Consider the following 22,193-nt stretch of genomic DNA (forward strand, 5'->3'; position numbering starts at 1 on the left):
AAATTCAAGGTAGCCTGTGTATGAAACATTTGCCAAGAAGGGCCGCAAGGCTTGTGTGCAGAAGCGTGTCACTTGTGTTTTGTGCAGAAAGCAGTCAGTGCTGTTACATATTAGACACCTGGAAAATAGAACTTCTGCAATGTATCCAGATCTCTTTCATCAGTCACAGTATGAACAACTGCAGAGGGAATGCTTCCTGCAACCCTGCATGAAAGAATATTTTGCTCCAACTGCCTGTTACCTGGGACTGCAGAAGCACACTTTGCCCCTTCCCAGACACCAGGCAGATGGCCTATGATCATAAGGCAGGCAGTGACAGTCTTATCTTTAAACATATGTATAACGCTTAAAAAGTTTAGGTGTTTTCTAAATGTTAAATATTAATACCATTCTATCCTTTTACATCTGTTCAATAATCTGGTTACAGATCTGCCTCGTGTCACATTTGCCTATCAAGTTCTCTCTCCATTCTTTTCCTTCAACACAGACTGTCCATTTTTGTTAGGAAATCCTTGACACTTTCCTCTTTTTTATTTGGGTCATTTCACCCACATTGCTCTGTATTCACCAATTCGTTGTAAGCTTCCAAGACATTTCTACCATCCCTCTCATCCAAACTTTTACCTAGTATTCCCCCCATCCACCCAAGGCCCTGCAAAGAAGCTGCTTACATCACTGTAGCAAGATGCTGGAAAAAACAGATTTCTGCTACAGCTAGTTGACTGACAGTCTAAATTGATTTCGATCAGAGGTTTGCTTCTCACTGCTGTGAAAGCAGCAGTATGGGCTAAATTTAAACACAGCCATGGGCTTTTTGACTACAAATTGGTTCAATTTTCCTGATCTCTGTGATGAAGACTATATGCCTACTCTCAGAGTGCACTAAGAAAAAGCTGTCATCAAATCTTGCTGTTACTAGCATGAGGAAGGCAAACACATGTGTTATTGCTTATTCTGTTGCCTTAAAGCAATCTGAAGCTTGCTTATAACTATAGCCTCTCCCTGCAACTCCAATTGCCAGAAATGGAGCCTAGTAAAGGACATGTTGCCTTGCAGATTGAAGGTTCTCTTGCCTTTTGACTGGGTTTCACAAGTCAAGCCCATATCAAGAGACAAGAAAAGGACTGACCTACATACATTTTCCCCTCCTCCCATTCATTAAAAAATTCTTAGCTTATTTGTTTGCTAGCACAGCAACTTCGCTACATGTAATGAATAAAACAGAAATCTAGAAAGAATTGACCAGGTTCATTATGCTCATGAGGTCTGATTCAAATGTTACAAAACTGGCTAATAAAATTTACATGCAGGCATTCAACATACAAAGAACCGTTTTTTCAGCTTTTCAAAAAAAAAAAAAAAAGGCAAAACAATGTTTTGAAAATTCACGTGGTACTTCCTTCCTCCTCAGTTTGACTTTTTCACATTTTCTAAAGCAAAGTCACTTCCTTATTTGTGACATTTCTCTGAACGTTTCAAAGACATTTTGAAATATTCTATTATGGAAACTTTAACACACTTCATTTCTAATTAATAAAAGCTGCTTTCTCAGCTGACGGTTTCCTGACAGCTACAAATTAAGCTACTATTTTAATATAGATGTTGGCTGCTTTCCCAAGTTCAAGAAGTACTTTTAAATCCCCAGCCCCAATATTTCTTAAAAAGCATCATAAAAAAGGAACGGCAGCTCCTTTTTTGATAGCTAGAAATGCAAACTGGCTTATTTTAATTAAACACAGTACTAAATTCAAAAGTAGGTTAAACTTTGATTGAACAAAAACACAAAAGGTTCTGGCTTTGGCTAGCTTATGCCTTTTTGTCTGCCTGATTCAATAGTCAATCTCATTAAGTCTGACATTAGCTTTTGGCTGGAAATCAAGAGCCCAACAGCTCTACATTCACTAACAAGGCCACTGTGGATTTTCTTTATAAAGAGCTGAATGATTCTTACTCTATGAGAAAAGAAGAAGAAGAATGTGCTGTGTTCAATGGCTTGGAAGTGCAAGCAAGCACCACTACTGAAAAAGCAGCAGGGACATGAGATTTTGTGTCACTGACCCGATTTGAAATGGAAGAGCTTGCTGTGGAAGCAATCCTATACACCATTCATTTCCAATCACAATAGCTGAACACACTTTCACATTAGTGTTCAGTGTTGATTCCCTTAGAGAATAATTTGTGATGTAGAAGTAGCAGAGAAGGGACAATTCGGTGGTTTGCAAGGAGTAAATTTTATTTAAATAAATTTCTTTTCCCATCTTCGATACAGTTAAATTTAGAATTGTCAGGGGCAACTGTACCACACCCTGAAACTGAGGTCTCCTTGCAGGAGGAGCAGAATCCTGCCCAGTTGATTGCGATGCAGCCAATGATTCTAAAGGGCCACTGGATCTAGATACTCTTCCCCCAAATCAGCTGCCCGAATTCCTGGCCTGCTCGCAACATCCACCCAATGCATTTTCCCCAGTGCCACAGTAGAAGAGTCAAGAGAGAAAAGAGTATGTATAAATGCATGTATACCTATATACATTATACACCTATTCCTTTATTGATACATCATGTTTTTGCCAAACACTCTATTTAACCCCAACAACAATGAAAGCTATCTAACCAGACAATTTCTTCTTTTCCTGAATATTTTTTTGAACAGCAGAGAGCTGAGGTAATTTAGGTTGTTCAAGCGTTAGCTTTTGTAATAACTTATCTAAAAACAGACCACAATTGCCATTCTTCATATGCAGAAGTATTAAGGAATGAGAAACGGAAGACAAAACCATGAGGATGCCATGTTGTTGAAGCTTGTTATGAGAATAATAATAATAAAAAAATGAAATAACACAAGCTAAATGTTTATGTAGCTATAAAACAGTATATATCCGATACCTGGTATTTCCAGTTGTAATCTCTGAACAAATTTGGAGTCATAATTATTTAAGTCCCAAATATTGCAAGAGGAGTTTCACTTATGGAAAGGCGATTGCTCACCTCTTCTTTTCCATTACAACCCCCAAAAAGCTACCCTTGAGGACTGAGATACCTTAGAGCATTATCGAGATACGATACAGGGAGCTGGAACAAGGGAGGATTAGCAGAAATCAAGCCCTCCTTCCTTTAGCAAGAACTGCTTCCCATTTGCGTTAGTGTTTCGTGGAAATCCATAAAGGTAGTGCCTTTTTCTAATTCATAGGTTAGCTTTGGCTTGTATACTAAGTTAAGCAAGTTCACAGAAGGAATGTTTGCTACCCTCAGACTTCTGAAAAGACTCTGTAGAACAGGCACCCCCAAACTCGACCCTCCAGATGTTTTGGGACTACAATTCCCATCATCCCTGACCACTGGTCCTGTTAATAATAATAATAATAATAATAATAATAATAATAAATTTTATTTATATCCCGCCCTCCCCAGCCGAAGCTGGGCTCAGGGCGGCTAACAACAAGCAAAATAATCCAACGATTCTAAAAACATTTCATTATAAAAATTAATTAAAATCAAATTGATGGCAACCATTAAGCAAAATTCTGTGCAGATTGCCAGAGGAGGGGGGTCAGGCTGCGCCCTGACCAAAGGCCTGGTGGAACAGCTCTGTCTTGCAGGCCCTGCGGAAAGATGTCAGGTCCCGCAGGGCCCTAGTCTCTTGTGACAGAGCGTTCCACCAGATTGGAGCCGCAGCCGAGAAGGCCCTGGCTCTAGTTGAGGCCAGCCTAACCTCTCTGAGGCCTGGGATCTTCAAGATGTTTTTATTTACAGACCGTAAGTTCCTCTGTGGGACATACCAGGAGAGGCGGTCCCGTAGGTATGAGGGTCCTAGGCCGTATAGGGCTTTAAAGGTTAAAACCAGCACCTTAAACCTGATCCTGTACTCCACCGGGAGCCAGTGCAGCTGGTATAGTACCGGATGAATGTGAACTCGCAGCGAAGACCCCATAAGGAGTCTCGCCGCGGCATTCTGCACCCGCTGGAGTTTCTGGGTCAGTCTCAAGGGTAGCCCCACGTAGAGCGAGTTACAATAATCCAGTCTGGAGGTGACCGTCGCGTGGATCACAGTGGCTAGGTCAGGGCGAGAGAGATAAGGAGCCAACTGCTTAGCTTGGCGGAGATGAAAAAATGCTGCCTTTGTTATAGCTGTAATCTGCGCCTCCATAGAGAGGGAGGTATCGAAGATTACACCCAAACTCTTAATGGACGATGCTGGCACTAACTGCACCCCCGCAAGAGATGGGAGTTGCCCCCTCAATCCCATATCACCCCGTCCCAGCCAGAGGACCTCTGTCTTCGAAGGATTTAGCTTCAACTGGGTCCCACGTAACCATCCAGCCACAGCTTCCAGACATCTGGTCAGTGTGTCTGGGGCCGAGTCAGGATGGCCATCCATCAACAGATAGAGTTGGATGTCATCGGTATACTGATGGCAACCCAGCCCAAAACTCCGGACAAGCTGGGCGAGGGGGCGCATAAAGATGTTAAAAAGCATCGGGGAGAGAATCGCACCCTGAGGCACTCCACACACCAAGGAGTGGCGCGATGACAATTCCCCCCCAAGCGCCACCCTCTGTCCCCGACCAGAGAGAAATGAGCGCAGCCATTGAAGGACTGTGCCCTGAATCCTCACGTCGGCAAGGCGGTGGTCCAGGTGTTCGTGATCGACCATGTCGAAGGCTGCTGACAGGTCTAGAATAATCAGCAGCCCCGACCCGCCTCGATCCAGCTGCCTGCGGAGATCATCTGTTAGGGCGACCAGAGCCGTCTCGGTCCCATGACCAGCGCGGAAGCCAGACTGCAATGGATCCAGAGCTGTTAGCTAGGGATGATGGGAGCTGTAGTCCCAAAACACCTGGAGGGCCAAGTTTGGGGATGCCTGCTGTAGAAGATCAAAGGGCCCTCTTGAATAATATAAAATGGAGCATGGTGGGGTACTAGAAGAGGGAAAGAATGGGAAACTTTACTCCTAGATAAGTTAACTTATCATAGGATCCAACCTCAATTTTAGGCAGTTCGTCCTCTCTGCAGCAGCACCAGGCCTGCACTCCAACATTTCTCTGATTATTAGGGATATCCTATTCCATACCCTCCAACATTTATCTGATGAAAATAGGGACATCCTAAGGAAAAGCAGGACATTCCAGGATCAAATCAGAAACTGGGATGGCTTCTGCAAATCCAGGACTGTCCCTAGAAAATAGGGACACTTGGAGGGTCTACATCTCACGTTGTTTAAGAGGGCCTTCTTGACTTTTCAGAACAGCTTTCCGCGGAAGAGCAGGCATGCTGGCAGAAGGAAGGGACCTAAAACTTTCCTCCTGCAAACTTTTGTGTTAACTTTTAGTTCAAGGAACTAAGCCTTGAATTTACAGGAGAAGTATAAGATCAAAATCTGATACATGTCCATACATTGAACAGAACTAGGTGAAAACATTCACTGGATTGGGGGGGGGGGACCACTTTCCACTGACAAGCGTATAATAAAATTCAATCTCAGAATCATTTTTTATGATTGACCTTTTATTGAGTCTTTTGTAATACAAAGCTTCAGCTTTAGCAAATTATGAAAATAGAATGTACAAAACATATGCTTGTGTTACATGATCTAGAAATGATACATAAAAATAAGCCGCTCTCTCTCCAAAGCGATTAGTCAAGGTGTTTCTTCAGTACCATTCAGTTCTGTGGGAAAGTAAAAGAGATTATCAGTAATATTTTATTGTTGCTGTTTAATGTACAAATGTTCAAAATAAATTATGAGCAGAATAAAAACAACTTGCTAGTGCTTTCATTCAGTGGGAAGGAAGGCATACAGCTATTCCTTTTTCACAAGTGGCAAATCCGTAGATATTACAGTTAAAATAGATGGTTCATAAAAATGGGAAATAAATTATGAATTCTAGCTACCACCTTGACCTCCACTCTAGGTTTAATTTATTTACTACACCTTTTGGGGGGGGGGTGAAATAAAGAAAAATACTGTACGTGAACACAATATACAAATTCTCCCGGCTTCCAATTATACTGTGACATGTCCAAAATACAATCTCTGCATCTCCTCCACCAAAAAGATCAGAGATGGGGCGCTATGTGGGAAACTTGCACATCTTGTTCCAGCATGGCAAAGTAATGAATGAAAGTGGTTTTGGGTTATCTGTAGTATCCATTTATGCAAGCATCATTTTTACTTTTACATACAAAAATTTAGGAGGAACCTTCTAGTTTAATGCAGCTATCACCAGTAGGAAATATTGTGTGAAATCCCTAAAAAATATTCCAGTCTCTTTTTGGAAATATGAAAGTAGCCAGCCAAAATGCTACATGAGTAAATTGTAAGATTATTCCAGACCAGGGTGCTGGTGAACTAGTCAATTACTGTAAAATATGTAGCCTATATACCTCCTTCATGGGGCAGTGTGCGAGAGCAAGCTCTGTGTTCATGCTGCTCACCACATGTAGCGAGAACCATAATTTATTAATGTACATTTGCTTGCAAATATATGTTTGCTGCATAATTTGTCCTCCTTACTTGCAGCAGACTGATCACAGGACCAGGAGTTACTAAGCACACATATGTTGGTGCACCCCTAGTTCACTCTAAATTCTCGTCCTTAAGCTCTCTCCTATACTGCACTTCTTGTAGGATGTACATCATTGTTGACCAGGCTATCTCAAGGATAGTTAGTTTCCATATAAACCTTTGAGATGTGCCTTGGAAGCCCTGCTCTCTGTGCCATTACCTCAGGCCATTAGGTTGGCGGACACAAGATTCAGTGGCTGTGTTTGCACAAATTCAGGCTTAATCTGTTTCATGCACTTGTACACAGCCCCTTTGCTTCAGGTCACTTGGCTCTTCATGTGAGTAAGGAAACAAAGAATCTACAGTTAACCGTAACTTCTCCAGTTTGCAGGTAACAGGCAACTATGGTTAACTCTGGTTTCCTGATTTGTTTCCCAGCTTGCACAAAGAAATAAATGAAGCAGGAGCAAAGAGGCTGTGCACAAATGCAGCAAACTCGTGCACATCATACTATACAAGCCAGCACTTGCTTGGTGATAATACTGCGCTGGAATCAGGAATTCAAGAGACTCTCCTCTAAACAGAAGCTAAAAGAAGTTTTCCTTTCAACAACTATTAAAAAACATACAGCACTAAGCCTTAACTTGATTCTTCATTGATTGTTGCTTTTAAATTGTTATCAGGAATTGTTTTTAAATTTGTGTTTTAGTGATAAAAATTGTTTGTTTTATTGTATTTTTCATTGTAAGCTGCTCTTGGTTCTCTGGGAGCAGAAGAAAAATATTAAATAAAAAATAGCATCCTTACTACTCTCTATGGCACTTCCCTTAAGCTTCCCTATTGGAATATACTTCCTGAATATAATTCCTAGACAAATAAATAACATTCAGTTATCTAAATCTGAACAGGCACTATCTAGGCTTGTTCACTTAAGTCCATATAGGCAATGATCCTTACAATTCTCCCTTAATGGTAGGCTTGCTAATATAAACTTAACCAAACAAGGAGTGCATGCACACATATCCACACACAAAATGAATAAAAAGCAGGAGTGCCAGAATACAAAGTAAAATTGAACGATAACGCATCTTCCCCTTAAAAAATAAAAAAATGTACCCTCCCTTTGGAAAACCTATCCTCAGATGTTCTAACAATCTGATATTGCAACTTAGTAAAAGAACGCTGTATTCTGGGTGTTTCCCAGATCTCCTTCCTTCTAATTCTTCAACTCATCATTTCTTTACAATGCTGCCGTATGCGTAGGCACACTCACAATCTGAACATTTACTTACTCATTAGCATTTAAGCTAGCTGTGGCTTTGATGATCATGTAGCAAAGTGTAAGGGCACTCAGGAGGCCAAAGCTGGCAATAATAAACCATTCTTCTGTTGACAAAGGAAAGGGAGGAAATCACTCGTGGAAGAAGGCTTATGTCAAATCGATGGCAACTGCCCTCAAAGATCAGAAGCAGAAGAAAATAATTCTACTCATGTGGGGCACCAGGAAGTGAAGCTCCAGAGGAAAGCAGAAGGCAAAGAAGGTACTAAATGGAGAAGGCCAGCAAACAAGGTTATGGGGAGAAGTGAGAAAAAGAGGAATGATACAATAATATTGATCACAGAGTCCAGACATTAATGATAAATGACTGATCAAAGTAAAATGCAAAATAAGGAAAGCATAAGCAAAATTTTTACCTGCAGTTAAGGAATAAGACTATTTCCAAATGAGACCTGTATTAAAAGAAATATGACAGCACACACAGAGACCCTGTATCATCTCTTCCACTCCTTTATCCGCAAATAAAGTGCTCTAGCACTTTTAAAAGGCAGAATTCAGCAGGGAGTCATTAATAATAAAAAATGAAATATAATTTTAGTCTAAAAATATCACACAAAAGTACATCTTAATTTTTTTTAAAGGAATGTGATTGTTTTGGACATCATTTCTAACTAGGTGCATTCTTTGATTTTAACTTTTTGTGGCATAGGAATGTGTGCAATGTACACAAACTAAAATAAATCAGAAAAGTTTTCAGATGACAGTGCTTGAAATGTTGCATGAATTTCTTCTCCTTTATCATGATCTCCATTTTAAAAGACTGGAAAAGCAACAGGACTCAAGCCAAGTTAATATGCTTGTTTTTGAAGGTGTATGTATAGCTGTACATGTGTATTTCTCACAACCAGCAGCATTTGTACAGGGATTTAACCTATATTAAATGCACAGTTATGTGGTTATGAATATTAAATAAGTCTTTCCGGTCAATGAAAAAGAATTGTCAATCCATTCTTAGACATGTTCTGGGCCTGAAAGCAATAATCAAAACCAACAACAACAGGGTGCGTGCATTACCACTGCTCATTCTCAAGATGGTCAAAGTCACTATAAGATATATATCCCACTTTAAGATTATAGAACCAGGACTGTAGAAAGTATTCAATGGTAAGTCTCAATTTTCATGAGGGATATTTAACTGACAAATGAAATTCTTCACACATAGGAATATGATAACACTGCAAACCCAACTTCTGAGGGAATATAACAAAGCAAAACCCGCTAGCACTAATTCCATGCCTGAAGTTTTTAAATAAATGTGTGGGACTTATGGGGAATGTTAGGGGCAAACCCAGCTCTTTTGTCAAAATTGGCAGTCTCCCAAACTACAGAGTGGTAGTATATGTCACATTGGCACAAACATTTCTCTTAGTTACTGGTCAAATAATATGCAAGTGCTTCTGCTCAGGTGTTCCCACATATCTCCAGGTTCCACCAATTCATTTATAGTGTATGAAAGACATTTAGTTAGTAAAACTTCACATAACCACCAAGTTTGCAAATAGAGGACTAAAAGAAACTTTCATCCTTATTTGTCAGTACCAGGGATCGACTGCTTTTTTATTTGAGTTTATTCTAACAAGACTTCCACTCCAGGTCTCAGACAAGCTCTGCACAGGCCTGCTAGGCAGAAAGAAAGAAAAGCCATGTGTTGCTACTGATCATGAGGCAGACCAAACAATGCTTAGCACCAGGAAATATGCAAGTTCTACCCTTGATGAGTTGCAGCTGAATTTAACAAAGTAAGGACTAACACCGTCTGTCTGGGGCTTAGACTGTGCAACAGAATCAGAAGCAAAATTCTTATTTATATATCCAGTAAGGGTTCTTTCACTTTCAGGACCTGGTACTATGATTTCCTTTTTGCCTAAATCATACCCCAAACAGCTAGCTCAACACAGATCACTGTTCCAGAGTTCATTTAATGCAAGGTTGTGTTGACAGGTAGATTGTTGAATTGGCATACGTGATTTTCATAAACAATTGGCATATGTGGTTTTCTGATGGCACTCAAACTATAAACTGCTTGAAGACTGCATCAAGCCCAAAAATAATTATAAAAAGATGGCAGATATAATTAGAGCAATCTACTGAATTTCTAGATCCAGCCATTATGATTTGCAAACATAATTCACTGACGGGGAAAATTGTTAAAATACTTAACCATCTTAACTGTTAGCCATTTAAATAATTGACTTGTATAATCTATTTTCTTACTTGGTAATTAATTTTGAAAAAGATTTTGCCAAAGCTATTTCCAAGTTCATTGTCTTGATGTTCAATATGATCCTTTTTCACTGTCACTTAAAACTAATAGAAAACTTTCATGCATGTTATAGTAACAGAGCATAAATCTGAAAGCAACATGAAACCTACCATGCTCAAATTAAAACCAAACTTCACTTACTAGTTACAGCAATGTTGATCTCTCCTGTTCTTGGAGTCAGCTCCCCATCCTGTGGAAACTGTGATATTCCAGAAGTACGCAGGGGCTCAAGAGTGAGTGAGGTGTCACTGGTAAGGTCACCAAGAACTGATCTCCTGTTGCCTAGTTGGCCTCTGGTGAGCCTTTCCATGTCAAAGGCCATATTGTCAGCACATGGCACATTTGTCTGAAAACACAGTGTTGGAAAGTTAATATATTTCTTTTTTGTAAGCTTCTGGCAAAATCATAAAGGAGATATTGCAAAATGTCTGCAGAAGGCTATCTGAGGGATGCACAAGCATCCAATAGTGACCAATGATGAAATGTGATTCACAGGAAGAAGCAGTTACTGCTGAGCAGCAACCAGTTGGAACAGGGACTGTCAAGCAGTCAGCCACACATCCAATCAAAGGATTCAGTAATCCCACCATAAGATATTCTGATAGTGTCCAGATGATAAATTGTACAAAGAGCCAATTCCAAAAGTAATAGTGAGAGACAAATATACTTGAGAGGGGATAGTAGGTAGGTCCAAACACAATATACTAATGGGAAGGCAGACACCCAGGGCTTGCACAATGCTGACACCAATCACTCTGTGCCTCTGCCACAGTCCTTTTACACCCACTACCAAGGATGCTTCCAATATTTAGAATTGGAACACTGCAATTTCATGCAAGAAAGGAAGAATGGCTAACACCCTGGAATTCTGGTCCTCTTGTACCTGACTTTACTGATTTATGATCATTTTGGAAAGGAAAGCTCTACATTCCTTACTGTTTAAATAAGAGTTGACTCACCACAATTCCCAGAGCCTTCAAAATGTTCAGTTTACACATAGGACAAGTGCAGTGTTCACTGAGCCATGGATCCACACAGGTTTTGTGGAAAACATGTCTGAAAACAGAGTAGCACAACAAATGCAAAACTACTAATAACACCAGACATACTGTTGCAAAACTACTAATAACACCAGACATACTGGAGAGATCATAATAAGAAAAAATATTAGGAATTTTGAACAATTTATTTTGGGAATTCGAATAAATTGGCAATCACCCTTGAGTTGGGTTTAATGTACAACTAACTCCTTAATAGGAAAGCTACATTTAGATCTTCTGAGAATGTATGGATTGCATATTTCACTTATAACTTCTGCTTGCGTTACATTTTTGTACAGAACATACCAATTTCAGGGGTTTTAAGTAACAGCCACACACATACCATAACATTATTTAGTTCCTCTTCCATTTTAGTGTGTGTGCATATAACAAGGAACATGGGAACTGAACTGGGTTATTTATGCAGTTCAATGCCTGTGTCCTTTGCTATATATTAAGATGACCACTCAAAAGATTCAGATAAAGACAGGAGGACACAGGGCAGAAAGAAGAATAAAAAACTTCAGGTGCATTTGTTAAAAAAAATTATAGATCAACAGCATGATGTCAAATCCTTGTAAGTTTTGGTATACTGAGAAAGTATATGGATCAGAAAAATAATACTTAAATTATAAACTAAATACAGTAATACCAAATGGACTTAATAAGGAAAGTGAACGGATGTCAGATTTGTAATAATCTGAGATCCAAGCTCATTGTAATTATGTAACATGTCTTGCCACTGTTAATTTCATCATGTATTAATATTCAAATACACTAAATACATTTTAGTCTAAGTCTTTTCAGATTCCAGCATTTCTTATGTGCTCTTTAGTGAAAAAGAAAGCCCCTTTCCTTCTCACGTAGATACCACATACATTCCCATTGCTTCTGTCTCCTGCTTCCCAAAATAAAATGCCTTTCTGGGCAATAAAAGAAGTGGTGGCCACCACCCTACCTCTCCCTTTCCAGGCCACTGCACAAACTAGTTCAAACATCCTCCATGGCACTTTCAAGATTTCCTTCAAAGAGGAGGGGTTGCCTTCACAACCAATTAAGAGTAGAAGGGGGTGGGTCTTTCCAGCTACAGGAAGTACTCTGCAATATGAAGGCCACACACAGGTCCCATCTTCATTCAGAGATCAGTTTGAGCGCCTTGGGAGTCACCAAGAAAATTCTTCATGGGTACCATGATTGTCTTATTTGACTACCACCACCACATCTATTCTCCTAATTCACAAACCACTTTCTTTTCAGACTATACTAAGTATCTTTCACCACCCAGGCCTTTTTGCATAGTTCTCCCACACTACTCTAGGAAATTGTGTGCACACAAAAGTGCATAAAATTAATACACAAGTTCTAATGTGTTGAGTGAACCCAAGAGTGACAAAAAGGATAATGAAGCTAAGACATATATTTTCAAGGGTAAAGCACTCTCAAAAGGGAAAGAGGAATTACTGGCTTACTTGCATGGAAGAATGCGGACAACATCATTCTGCTTGTAACTTTCAATGCAAACAGCACAATGATCGAAGTCTGGATCCGTTTCCTAAAATGAACAAAGTGACTATTCAACCAATCTCTAGAGCAGACAGTCACAGAAATCCTGTAGTAAGACACATGACCTGGTTTGGTGCTGGGATATGTTGGCGGTATGGTGGTACCATTCACATAACAAAAACTAAAACAGAGATATCAACATTTTCAAAAGTCGGGGGTTTGGGGTTTGAGAAACAGGGGTTCTGCAGCACTTAGCTAATTGGGAACCACTATTCTAGAAGACTAGAGGGGACCCGCCCACCCTTTCTCATTTTTCCTCATGGTATTATACTCTTCCCTTTTCTACATATATACCAAAGAAAACGAAAAACTGCCATACGGGTAAGGTGTTGGTATTCAGCTCCCTAAGCGTCAACACTTTTACCTGTATAGGGTTTAATGTTTTACTATGTTTTTATATATGCTGGAAGCCGCCCAGAGTGGCTGGGGCAACCCAGTCAGATGGGCCGGGTACAAACAAAAAAACATTATCTACATCAGGGATGTCCAACCGGTTGACCGCGATCAACAGGTAAATTCCTGGATGTTCGCGGTTGATTGCTGGATCCCTATCGTTGGAAGTGAAAGAACTCTCTGCCCCCCTCAACAACTTTGGCCTCCCCCCCCCAAAAAAAGCTCAACAACTTCTTTTGTGGAAGACTCCACACTCCACAAACCAAAAGGATTGGGATAAATCGAGGGGGGAAACAGACTTGTGCAGATAAGCGTTAATACTTTTCTCCAGAAAAAAATGTGACTAACATTTCATTTGTGTGACTATACCTTATCCCCTTTCTTCACTGTTCTTGTTGTCAATTTACCAACAGCTTTTTTTGCTGCATCTCCAAGTCGACGCTGAATAAAACACAGAGAGAGTTTTTAGGTGTTGGAAAAACTGTGCTTCTTCCTCTTAAATCTCCTTTGGTTATATACTAAAATGGTGATTACAGCTTGTTCACTATACTCTGAAGAGTACCAGGTGCACAGTTCATGGCACTTTCAAAACTAAAGTCTCTTTGGGCCATAAACATCAAGCTCATATTTTATGGGAATCCCTTTTAGTTGCAAGCAAGAACGTCTACGCTTAAAGTGCAGATTCACCTTCAACAATATTATCCAAGGCAATTGAGAATGGCCAGCTGCCAAGTGATTCAATAGATTTCTGAGACAGGTCACTTTGAATAGAACAAGCTCACATTTCCTTGCTTCAGTAACCAGGACTCCCAACAGGAGGAGGATTAGGTTTATACAGTGAGGATCAAGCAATGTGTTAGCATTTTTGCTCTTTAAGCTACTGTAATTATGTTGTTATTTAGAAGAGTATGCTGTTACAGAGATGTTTCCTGATATCATCTTGTAGCTATTCTGGAAACACCTGAAACCAGAAATCTCCAATTTTTTTTAATTTCTCAAGTTTGTCAATAATATGTAAAGAGAGATTCAATTTTGTGTTAATCTTTGCTAGATGTATTTCTTTGCTTTATAGGGGGATAGATCCTGAGTGCCCTTTCAGCAAACAAAAAGGCACCTTCCATCTATGGAAAGGCTCCAGATACGATAAAGCTACCTATTAGAATGGGGAGGGGGGCCTTGCACTAATTTCCCCTTTCCCCTTCAGCCCTTTGCAGCATCTCCCATTCTGTTCCAAAGGGTGCCCAAACCCTCCAGATCAGCCTTTCAGGGGGCACAATGGAAGGAGGAATCAGCAATCAAAAGAATCATATTTCAAAGTAACATATGGAAAGGGCCAAATCAGAGGCCATTCCAATGTTTACATTCAACTGGACGCTTAGGATGATGAAATGGAGAACATATTAATCCATTGTGCTAAATACTTTGACCTGCTTCTGCTTGTTTGTGCCTCTGGATGTCTCCTACATTATTCAAGTATGTATCATTTATTTTTCTCATTGTCCATCAAATATGAGAAAAATAGGAAGCTCATCAGCACTGTAAAGTCACATAGGCTATAAAGAGAAAAGCAAAAAGGTCCCAAAATCAAGTGTTTTCAGCATACTTCCACTCCTAAACATTGCCATATAATTTCAACACATTAAAATCCAGCCAGCCTCTTGATAAGCCAATTGCAGGTCTCCTGCAACAAAAAGCTAAGTAAGACTGCCCTTTGTATGCTTCAATCAATACAGCAAACAAGCCAAACAGTCTCTTACTAATCCAATATTATACGGATGGTACTGTGGAGAGAACCATTTACACTCCAACTCATTTTAATGCAAAGTTGCTTACAAAACTAGAAGTACACTAAAAAACAAAACAGCTGAAAGCCCAATTTAAAATAGTAAAACCGAAAGATCAACAGCAGCAGAACCCGCCCCAGTAATAAACACCACAGCTTTCATTTGAAAAGGTTTTAAATATTTTAGTCAGTCTCATAATGGGGTAATGGTCATCCCAAAATGGCAAAGAGAAGTGGGTATTGTTTATTAATTTCCATTACATTTTCCCTAACCTAAGACACAGTAAAATTTCAAAGCTGGCTATTTTAACTACATATTTGGTTCAATAATGACCAAAAAGTTCAATAGTTCTGCTCACTCAAGGCAGCGATGTAGAATATATACTTTGCCAACTACTGGCTGTGAGTACAGACCAAGCCCAGTCTATTGCTAAATGCTTTCTTTGATTCCAGAATACATGTGAGTTGTAAAATGCATCATTGGCATATCAAAGCAAGCTTCATGATATTTAACCTTTTTTCAGAAGCAGTAGTTTACTTCCAAACTATTGTGTGAAGTCAGCAACAGACTTAAAATGCACAGTTATCCTATCACTTAGCAGCTGTTCCCCCCTTATATAAAATAGCTAAGCTTTTCCAATTGTGCTCTAGCTGTTGCTACCTCTTCATAAAATTTTAATAAGACAAGCCTTTTAAACCACATAAAAGTTTTATCAAGTTTCTCCTGACCTTTGTAAAATTCTGAAGGAAAAAGGTCTAAAGACTTTTACTTAAAGAGCAACTGTTCAGGTGTGGATTTTTGAAATCCAGAAATTGCTAATGTATAGGATTGCTACTTTGTCCAATCAGTTGCCTATCTGTTATGCTTTTCAACTGCCAAATACAAGAAAGGTAAAAAAGAGAATTGTAACATTGTCAAAAGTCTGGAATACAAAAGTAACGAAGCCGCATAAACACACAGGTTATGAAGCAGAACAGAAAGTATCTCACAACCTCCTCTTTTCTGGGTGTTTCAAGTACAACAGGGCAAAGTGACTATGCTTATCTGATAAAAGGACGTTTTGGCTCCCGAATGCTGCAAACCCGGAAGTGAGTGTTCTGGTTTGCAAATGTTCTTTGGAACTCGAACATCTAATGCGGCTTCCGATTGAAGCCATGTCTTGGTTTCCAAACGTTTTGGAAGTTGAACAGACTTCCTGAATGGATTCCGTTCGACTTCCGAGGTATGACTGTACAGAGCATGGGTCGGAAAACTAAGGCCCGGGGGCTGGATCTGACCCAACTGCCTTCTGGATCCAGCCCGCGGATGGTCTGGGAATCGCCGCGTGGATCGGGGTGGGGATTCTGATCATTCGGGCTGCGCCATCCCCCCCCCCACACTGCAGCGGCGCCTCCTCCCTCCCTCCCTCCTGGCTTCTCCCCGCCCTGCCTAGAGGAGGAAGGGGGCTGGGCTTTGTTGAGCCACGAGCACCATTTTAGCAGCCCCTCTCTGGAGCCAGCCATATCATGCTGCTCATTGTCCCTCCACGGCTGCCGCCAACCCCTGCCACTCACAAGGCACAGGTAAGCAGCCACCAGGGCTCGTCCGGAGCTGTGGAGAAGAGAGGGGAGAGTTGGGGGGGGGCTTTCCCCCCAAAATATAGTCCGCCTCCCCACAAGGTCTGAAAGACAGTGGACCGGCTCCCTACAGAAACCCCCTGCAGGGGTTTGCTGACCCCTGGTACAGAGGATGGAATTCAAACAGAATGGCGAACCATTCCACTTGCACAGTGGGACTTCCCCTTCCTTTCCTCCCCTTACAACTCCCTGGAGAGTTGGGGGACTTGCTGGAGCAGATTTTCTGTTTCTGCAAGTGTTTGCCCCATGACCTGTCATTTACCAGTACAAAACAAATTAAAGTTGTGAGGAAAGAAAATAAAGAAATAAACCAGTGAGCAGGAAAAGGTTTGGGGATGTTGGGAAACAGAGAAATGACAGATTCTTCTCTAAACCCCATCTTAGCTTCATCTCTATTTCACAAAAGCAGTTTTTCTTTCTCTGCTGTAACTTTTCTCTAGAATGCAGAAGAGAACTTTGCTTTTAGATTTCATTCTTACAGTTTATGGTAATTTTACACTGGGATTTTTTTCTTTATTCATACCAGTTTTCCAAATACTTTTTGTACAGCTCCAGTTAATCTTAATTACTTGTTTTGGGAAGCTTTTACTTCTCCCTTACTAGAATTGTTCCTTGTAATTACTACAAAGAACTGGCTTTTTCCTGAGCTCCAGCATTTGGACATCTTTGAATATATATATTTTTTGCTTGTTCCAAGCTGAGATATACTTCACCTCCCCACCCCGCAAGCATCTCTCCATCATGTGGATCCTGCCAACAGGATCTCTCTGTTCTTCCCTGAACCCACAGAAACTGCTGGGTTGTATTCAGTGAAATTTTACTCAGAGTAGACATACTGAAATGGACCTGGCTTAGTCATGTTCATCAATTTCAATGGGTCTACTCTGGGTAAAACTTAGTTGACTACTACCCTGTTTGGATTGGTAGCTATTTGCTATATCTTCTCTTTTCTTAGTATTTAGAACAAGTGCCTATATGGCTAAAACATAGCACAGCTTTTAGGTCATTTGGACTAGTGAATGTTTTAGAGGAACAAACAATAGAGTTGCATAACAGTTAAAAATGATTCATTTTGCATGCCATCATGATTCTTTGTAAAGTTAATTTGAATTATGTTCCTCTGACTAAAGTTAAATATTAAACTAAAATTGCATATTCATATTCATTTTGTTTTTCCATGAAATTATTATTTTCACATACTGTTCCTTATTTCCTCAATATGTATAATGTGCTGTTAATTTCTTCTGGATATTATTAAGATTGTACCTTTCATAAGCTGAAATGTATTCACTGGCCTTCTGCTGATGTACCGGTATTTAAAACCAATATTTTGAAACAATGTCTAGCTTCTCAGGTCCTGTTTGGGCACTACCCTTTTGTTCCACTGTGGCAAATGAGACATTAAAATTAAGTTTTTAAAGGCCTCATTTCAAAATCCAGGCTGAGAAAAATATTTGCCCTGCCTTGCAATAGGAAACAGTGAGCTACCGTTCAATCCAAAAAAATATTCTTTTCCATAGCTCTGTAGACCTTGTTTTCAGAACCCCCAAATAAAGGCACACCTATATTCCCCCCAATGCAGTTTACCTACAAACATAAAGATGAATGAGAAATACTGAATAGTTACACACACACACACACACACACACACACACACCATAAACAAGCAGTCACTCAACAATTTATATTAGAACAAAATCTTGTTAATAATATTTGGCAATTTACAATGCTCCCAACTGGAGGAAAATGTCTGCATTTCAACTCCCGAATGGTTTATAGCATATTACACTGGAATTAATTCCTAAGAAATGACACACTGCATTTCAGAAAGATGTTGAAGATCTAGTCTTCCATTACTTAAGACTCTCAGACATATGAAGATTGTCCATATTTTTTAAAACCAGCACATTATGGGAGTAGTGTTTCTAGGACTAAGGTGAAACAGTGATGCTCCCTTGTTATTTTTGCTACTGGATGATTCATGTTGTTTAAGTAATCTTGTTATATTTTTGAAAAGTGGTTTTTTGTATGTTACTATATTTACTATTGGTTTCTCATGTTATTATGAAATTATTTTTGCAGTACTTGTTTGAAATGTACTCCTGGTATTATTATTATTTTGTAAGCTGCTTTGAGCATGATTTTTTGTGGAAAGTGGCATACAAATAAAATGAATGAAAATGAAGGTTACAAACAGCAGCAGTTTAGTTATGTCATGTTTGTTTATTTATTTATTTGATTTGATTTGATTTGTATACCACCCTCAATAGATCTCAGGACAGTTCACAAAATAAAATACAGTAGAAAAACAAGTAACTACTAATTATTTAAAAAACCCAGCAAAACAAGAACACACCCCTTTCCACAGACACATTTAAAAGGCTATAGAATATTGATAAGCCAAAGGCCTGGCTGAAGAGGAATGTTGCTCAAGAGATTTCTGGAATCCAGAGGAAACTTAAATAGCTTAGTTTACAAACTAAAACTAGAGGTAGTGATTGTGTTCACCAACAGAGAGAGCAAAGTAATTCTTGAAGGCTGCCCTCAGTGATATTAGAACCAAGCAACTTAGTTTGGCTAACCCCAACACTGTAACGTAATTCTCATTAACTGAATCCCACCTGCCTGGGACAACACTTATGACCATTCCCAGTGATACCTGTGTGTCATAACCTGGGACCCAGGTGAATGTCATGACCTAAGGCAGATGTCAAGACCCTCAAGTCAGCTCAGCTCAGCACAGCACAGCACAGCACAGCACAGCATGCACTTATGCTCAAATCCTCTGTCACTATGCTTACACAACTGACCACAGCCTGCTAAGTGCCGAGTCTGCATAAACAGGTTCTCACAGGCACAACTACAACTTGCTGCCAAGCTACCGTATATGGAGATAAGAGCATATTTTGAACACACATAAAGATAGCCAAGTAGGATAGTTTAAGCTTTTGCCATAATTGCATATTTTTCTAAAACGCTATAAATTCTCTGTGAACCCTGCGTTTGAGGGCCCAGTTTCTTTTGGCAGTTATCCAACTGGGTCTTTTTATTCACACTGCAGCATGCAATAAATCTGAACTCTTTCCAAGCGCTGTATTTGTCTTCTTTTGGTGAGAAGAATCTGTGTTTTTATTTGTAGGTACCTCCTTTTTAGGTAACACCAGAATATGTCATTAAAAAAAAGAAGGCAAAAAGTAACAGATCAGGAAAGTAGTTCAAAACAAGTTGAACATTCACCTAAGTTTAAGGGTTTTACAGGAAATATCCCCTTTCTCCCCTACTCCAGAAAGTATTACTTTTGTCTTAAAAATATATATGGGTCAACATTTAGTGCAGGCCCATTTATATTCTCTTTAATACTGTATAACTGCATATGATAAAGACCTTCTGCAAAATACCGAAATATATTTTATCACAGTATGAAACAGCTCACATGTTGCATGTATTAACTTTATAATTTAATTAGAAGGGGAAATTAATATCCCACCCTTCCATTGTAGTCATAGCACTCAGGATGGTGTATAGTAGTTAAAAGAAGTTACAAAAACATTTAATAAAAATCTATCAACACAAAAGAAAAACCCTACACATTTGAAATGAAGAATCAAAAGACAGTTACCTGGTTCCGATCACGTGCACTTGTATATCTGATCTTCTGGATGAAGTAAAATATTAACCATGCTGAAGAAATTATCATCAAAACTATGAACGATATTGATACAAAGACAAGAGAACCACGGCTAAAGTTTTTGTTTGGATAGCGGGTTCCAACTGCTATTGCAATAATGACAGACATATTTTTCTCCAAGTAATTCAGAATCTCCTTAACCTTCAATTCTGTGATCATGACAGTGACAATGTCTCCAGTTCCTATCAAAAGAATAAGCAGAAGAAAACAATGAATCAACATCTGACATAACATGTATGTTTATTAAGAAGCAAATCATTTGGCTGTACATATATACATTTAAACAAACTGTTAGGTATCAAAAAGCTGATCCCGAATTATGAAAAACAGTATGACATTAGCAGCCTCAAATTTCAAAAAATTAGGAAAGCAACATGATTTTACAAGCACTTTTTTACATGCACATCTCTTAACCAACATCAGTTCAAAATGATTTAATTTCAAAACAACACAAATATGAACTAATCATACTGATATCTACCAAGTACAAAGCAGTGAGACAAAAAAGCACCTATATTCCTCCTAAATATAGCAGTTTAGTTCTGAGGCTAAAGGAAATTCAAAAACACTGAAAGGAATTGGCCAAGCTATACCTTCACCCTTGAGTAAATGAAAATATAATCATATTCCTTCTTGAGTGACCTAGAAAGTAATGAATGCTCCACTGGGCCAAGTATACAGGATAATATCCAACTAAGCAACTAAGTCATACTCAGAGTTAATCTCATGAAATTAATGGTCAACAATTTTCCACTGATATAAATGAGTGAACTCCAAACATAACCAACATTGGATATAATACACAATCACTAGCTTAGTGATTTAGTGATGGTTTTTGGTTTTCACTCAATCCAAGAAACAGAACTGAAGGTCCCAGAGTAAAATTCAATGAAACCATCCAGCAGCAATAAAAAAAATGCAATTTTACTGGTAGAGCTTATTGGGCAAATTGAGAAAGGAAACTTAAAATAATGTTGTATATATCTCTCCTGTGTACAGCATATCTCTGCCTAACAGATACTGGGTGAAAACACTGGACAACTCTACCACACCCGATTGTGAGCTATAGAAGCATTTTCTTTGATGCTGGAGACAGAATGATGTACTCAAACAATTGGTCTGTCACAGTTCTCTTGCTGCTTATCTACTCTAATCTTAATTTTTTAACAATTGCCACAAATAACCTAGCAACTATATTTTTCTCCCTTACACAAGTCCAGGTAACAATAATTTAGAAGGCAACCATGGGAACTAATAAGTATTTGATACCTTTCTGTAGATGCTTTAATGTAGCATTCGGAGACTATGAACTTGAATATAATGCATCTGGTCACAGGTCCATCTAGCCAGTAATGTCTATTTTATGCATTCATGCTTTTTGAGAAGCCCACAGAGTACAAAAACAACAGCCCTCCCCCATTATTACACCACCAGCAATTGGTGTTCAGGTACATGCTGGCTCTGAATCTGAAGGTTTGCCCAGAGCTAAAAACATATCACCAGAAGCAAATAGTCTACTTGAATGTTGTCTACTACTGGATGCCAACTATTCTATATTTTACTGCATTTTGCAGTGGAAAAGCTCCTAGCATTTATTGTCTACTCGACTACCCCTATTACATTAAGGCAGTTAAGATCAGCCAGTGAGGGGCAAACAAGCAGGTTTAGAAAGAAGCAGGCCAGGGCTGAAGGTTACAGCAAATCCAATGGATACCTCAATGCCAGCTCCCAGGGTACAACAGGAGAGGACTAACCAAAAATTAGATTAAAAGTATATGCAACTAATACTTGGCTGAGCACGATTTCCAGCATTAACCTATGTCTAGGAAGAATGCAACTGAAGATTTCCCTTTGTCAGAGAAATAGTATACTATCATAGTTCAACAGCGCAATATGGGCTCCAAGTCTTGTATTTTCAGATACTATGCTAATGGAAAGCTGCCATGAAGGGTTTCTATAGATCATGTATGTTTTGTAGAATATTTGAGCACAGCTAATACACAAA

General features: G+C 39.3%; 1 protein-coding gene across 3 annotated transcripts in view; it reads right to left on the bottom strand.

Annotated features, from left to right (window-relative positions):
- Positions 1-22,193, bottom strand: part of RNF130 (ring finger protein 130) — a 43,058-nt gene that overhangs the window by 9,780 nt on the left and 11,085 nt on the right. The window contains exons 3-9 of one of the 3 annotated variants that reach the window (XM_081851467.1): positions 20,120-20,370; positions 13,470-13,541; positions 12,614-12,696; positions 11,064-11,160; positions 10,246-10,450; positions 7,795-7,888; positions 5,484-5,664 (exon numbers count right to left, since the gene is read on the bottom strand). In XM_081851467.1, coding sequence (XP_081707593.1) covers positions 5,649-5,664; positions 7,795-7,888; positions 10,246-10,450; positions 11,064-11,160; positions 12,614-12,696; positions 13,470-13,541; positions 20,120-20,370 — 818 coding nt within the window. In that variant the 3' untranslated portion in view covers positions 5,484-5,648. The other 2 variants (XM_081851469.1, XM_081851468.1) reach the window with 2 other exon arrangements.

The sequence above is a fragment of the Podarcis erhardii genome (genome assembly GCF_964252035.2).
Source record: "Podarcis erhardii genome assembly, chromosome: 2".
NCBI classification, from domain to species: Eukaryota; Metazoa; Chordata; class Lepidosauria; order Squamata; family Lacertidae; genus Podarcis; species Podarcis erhardii.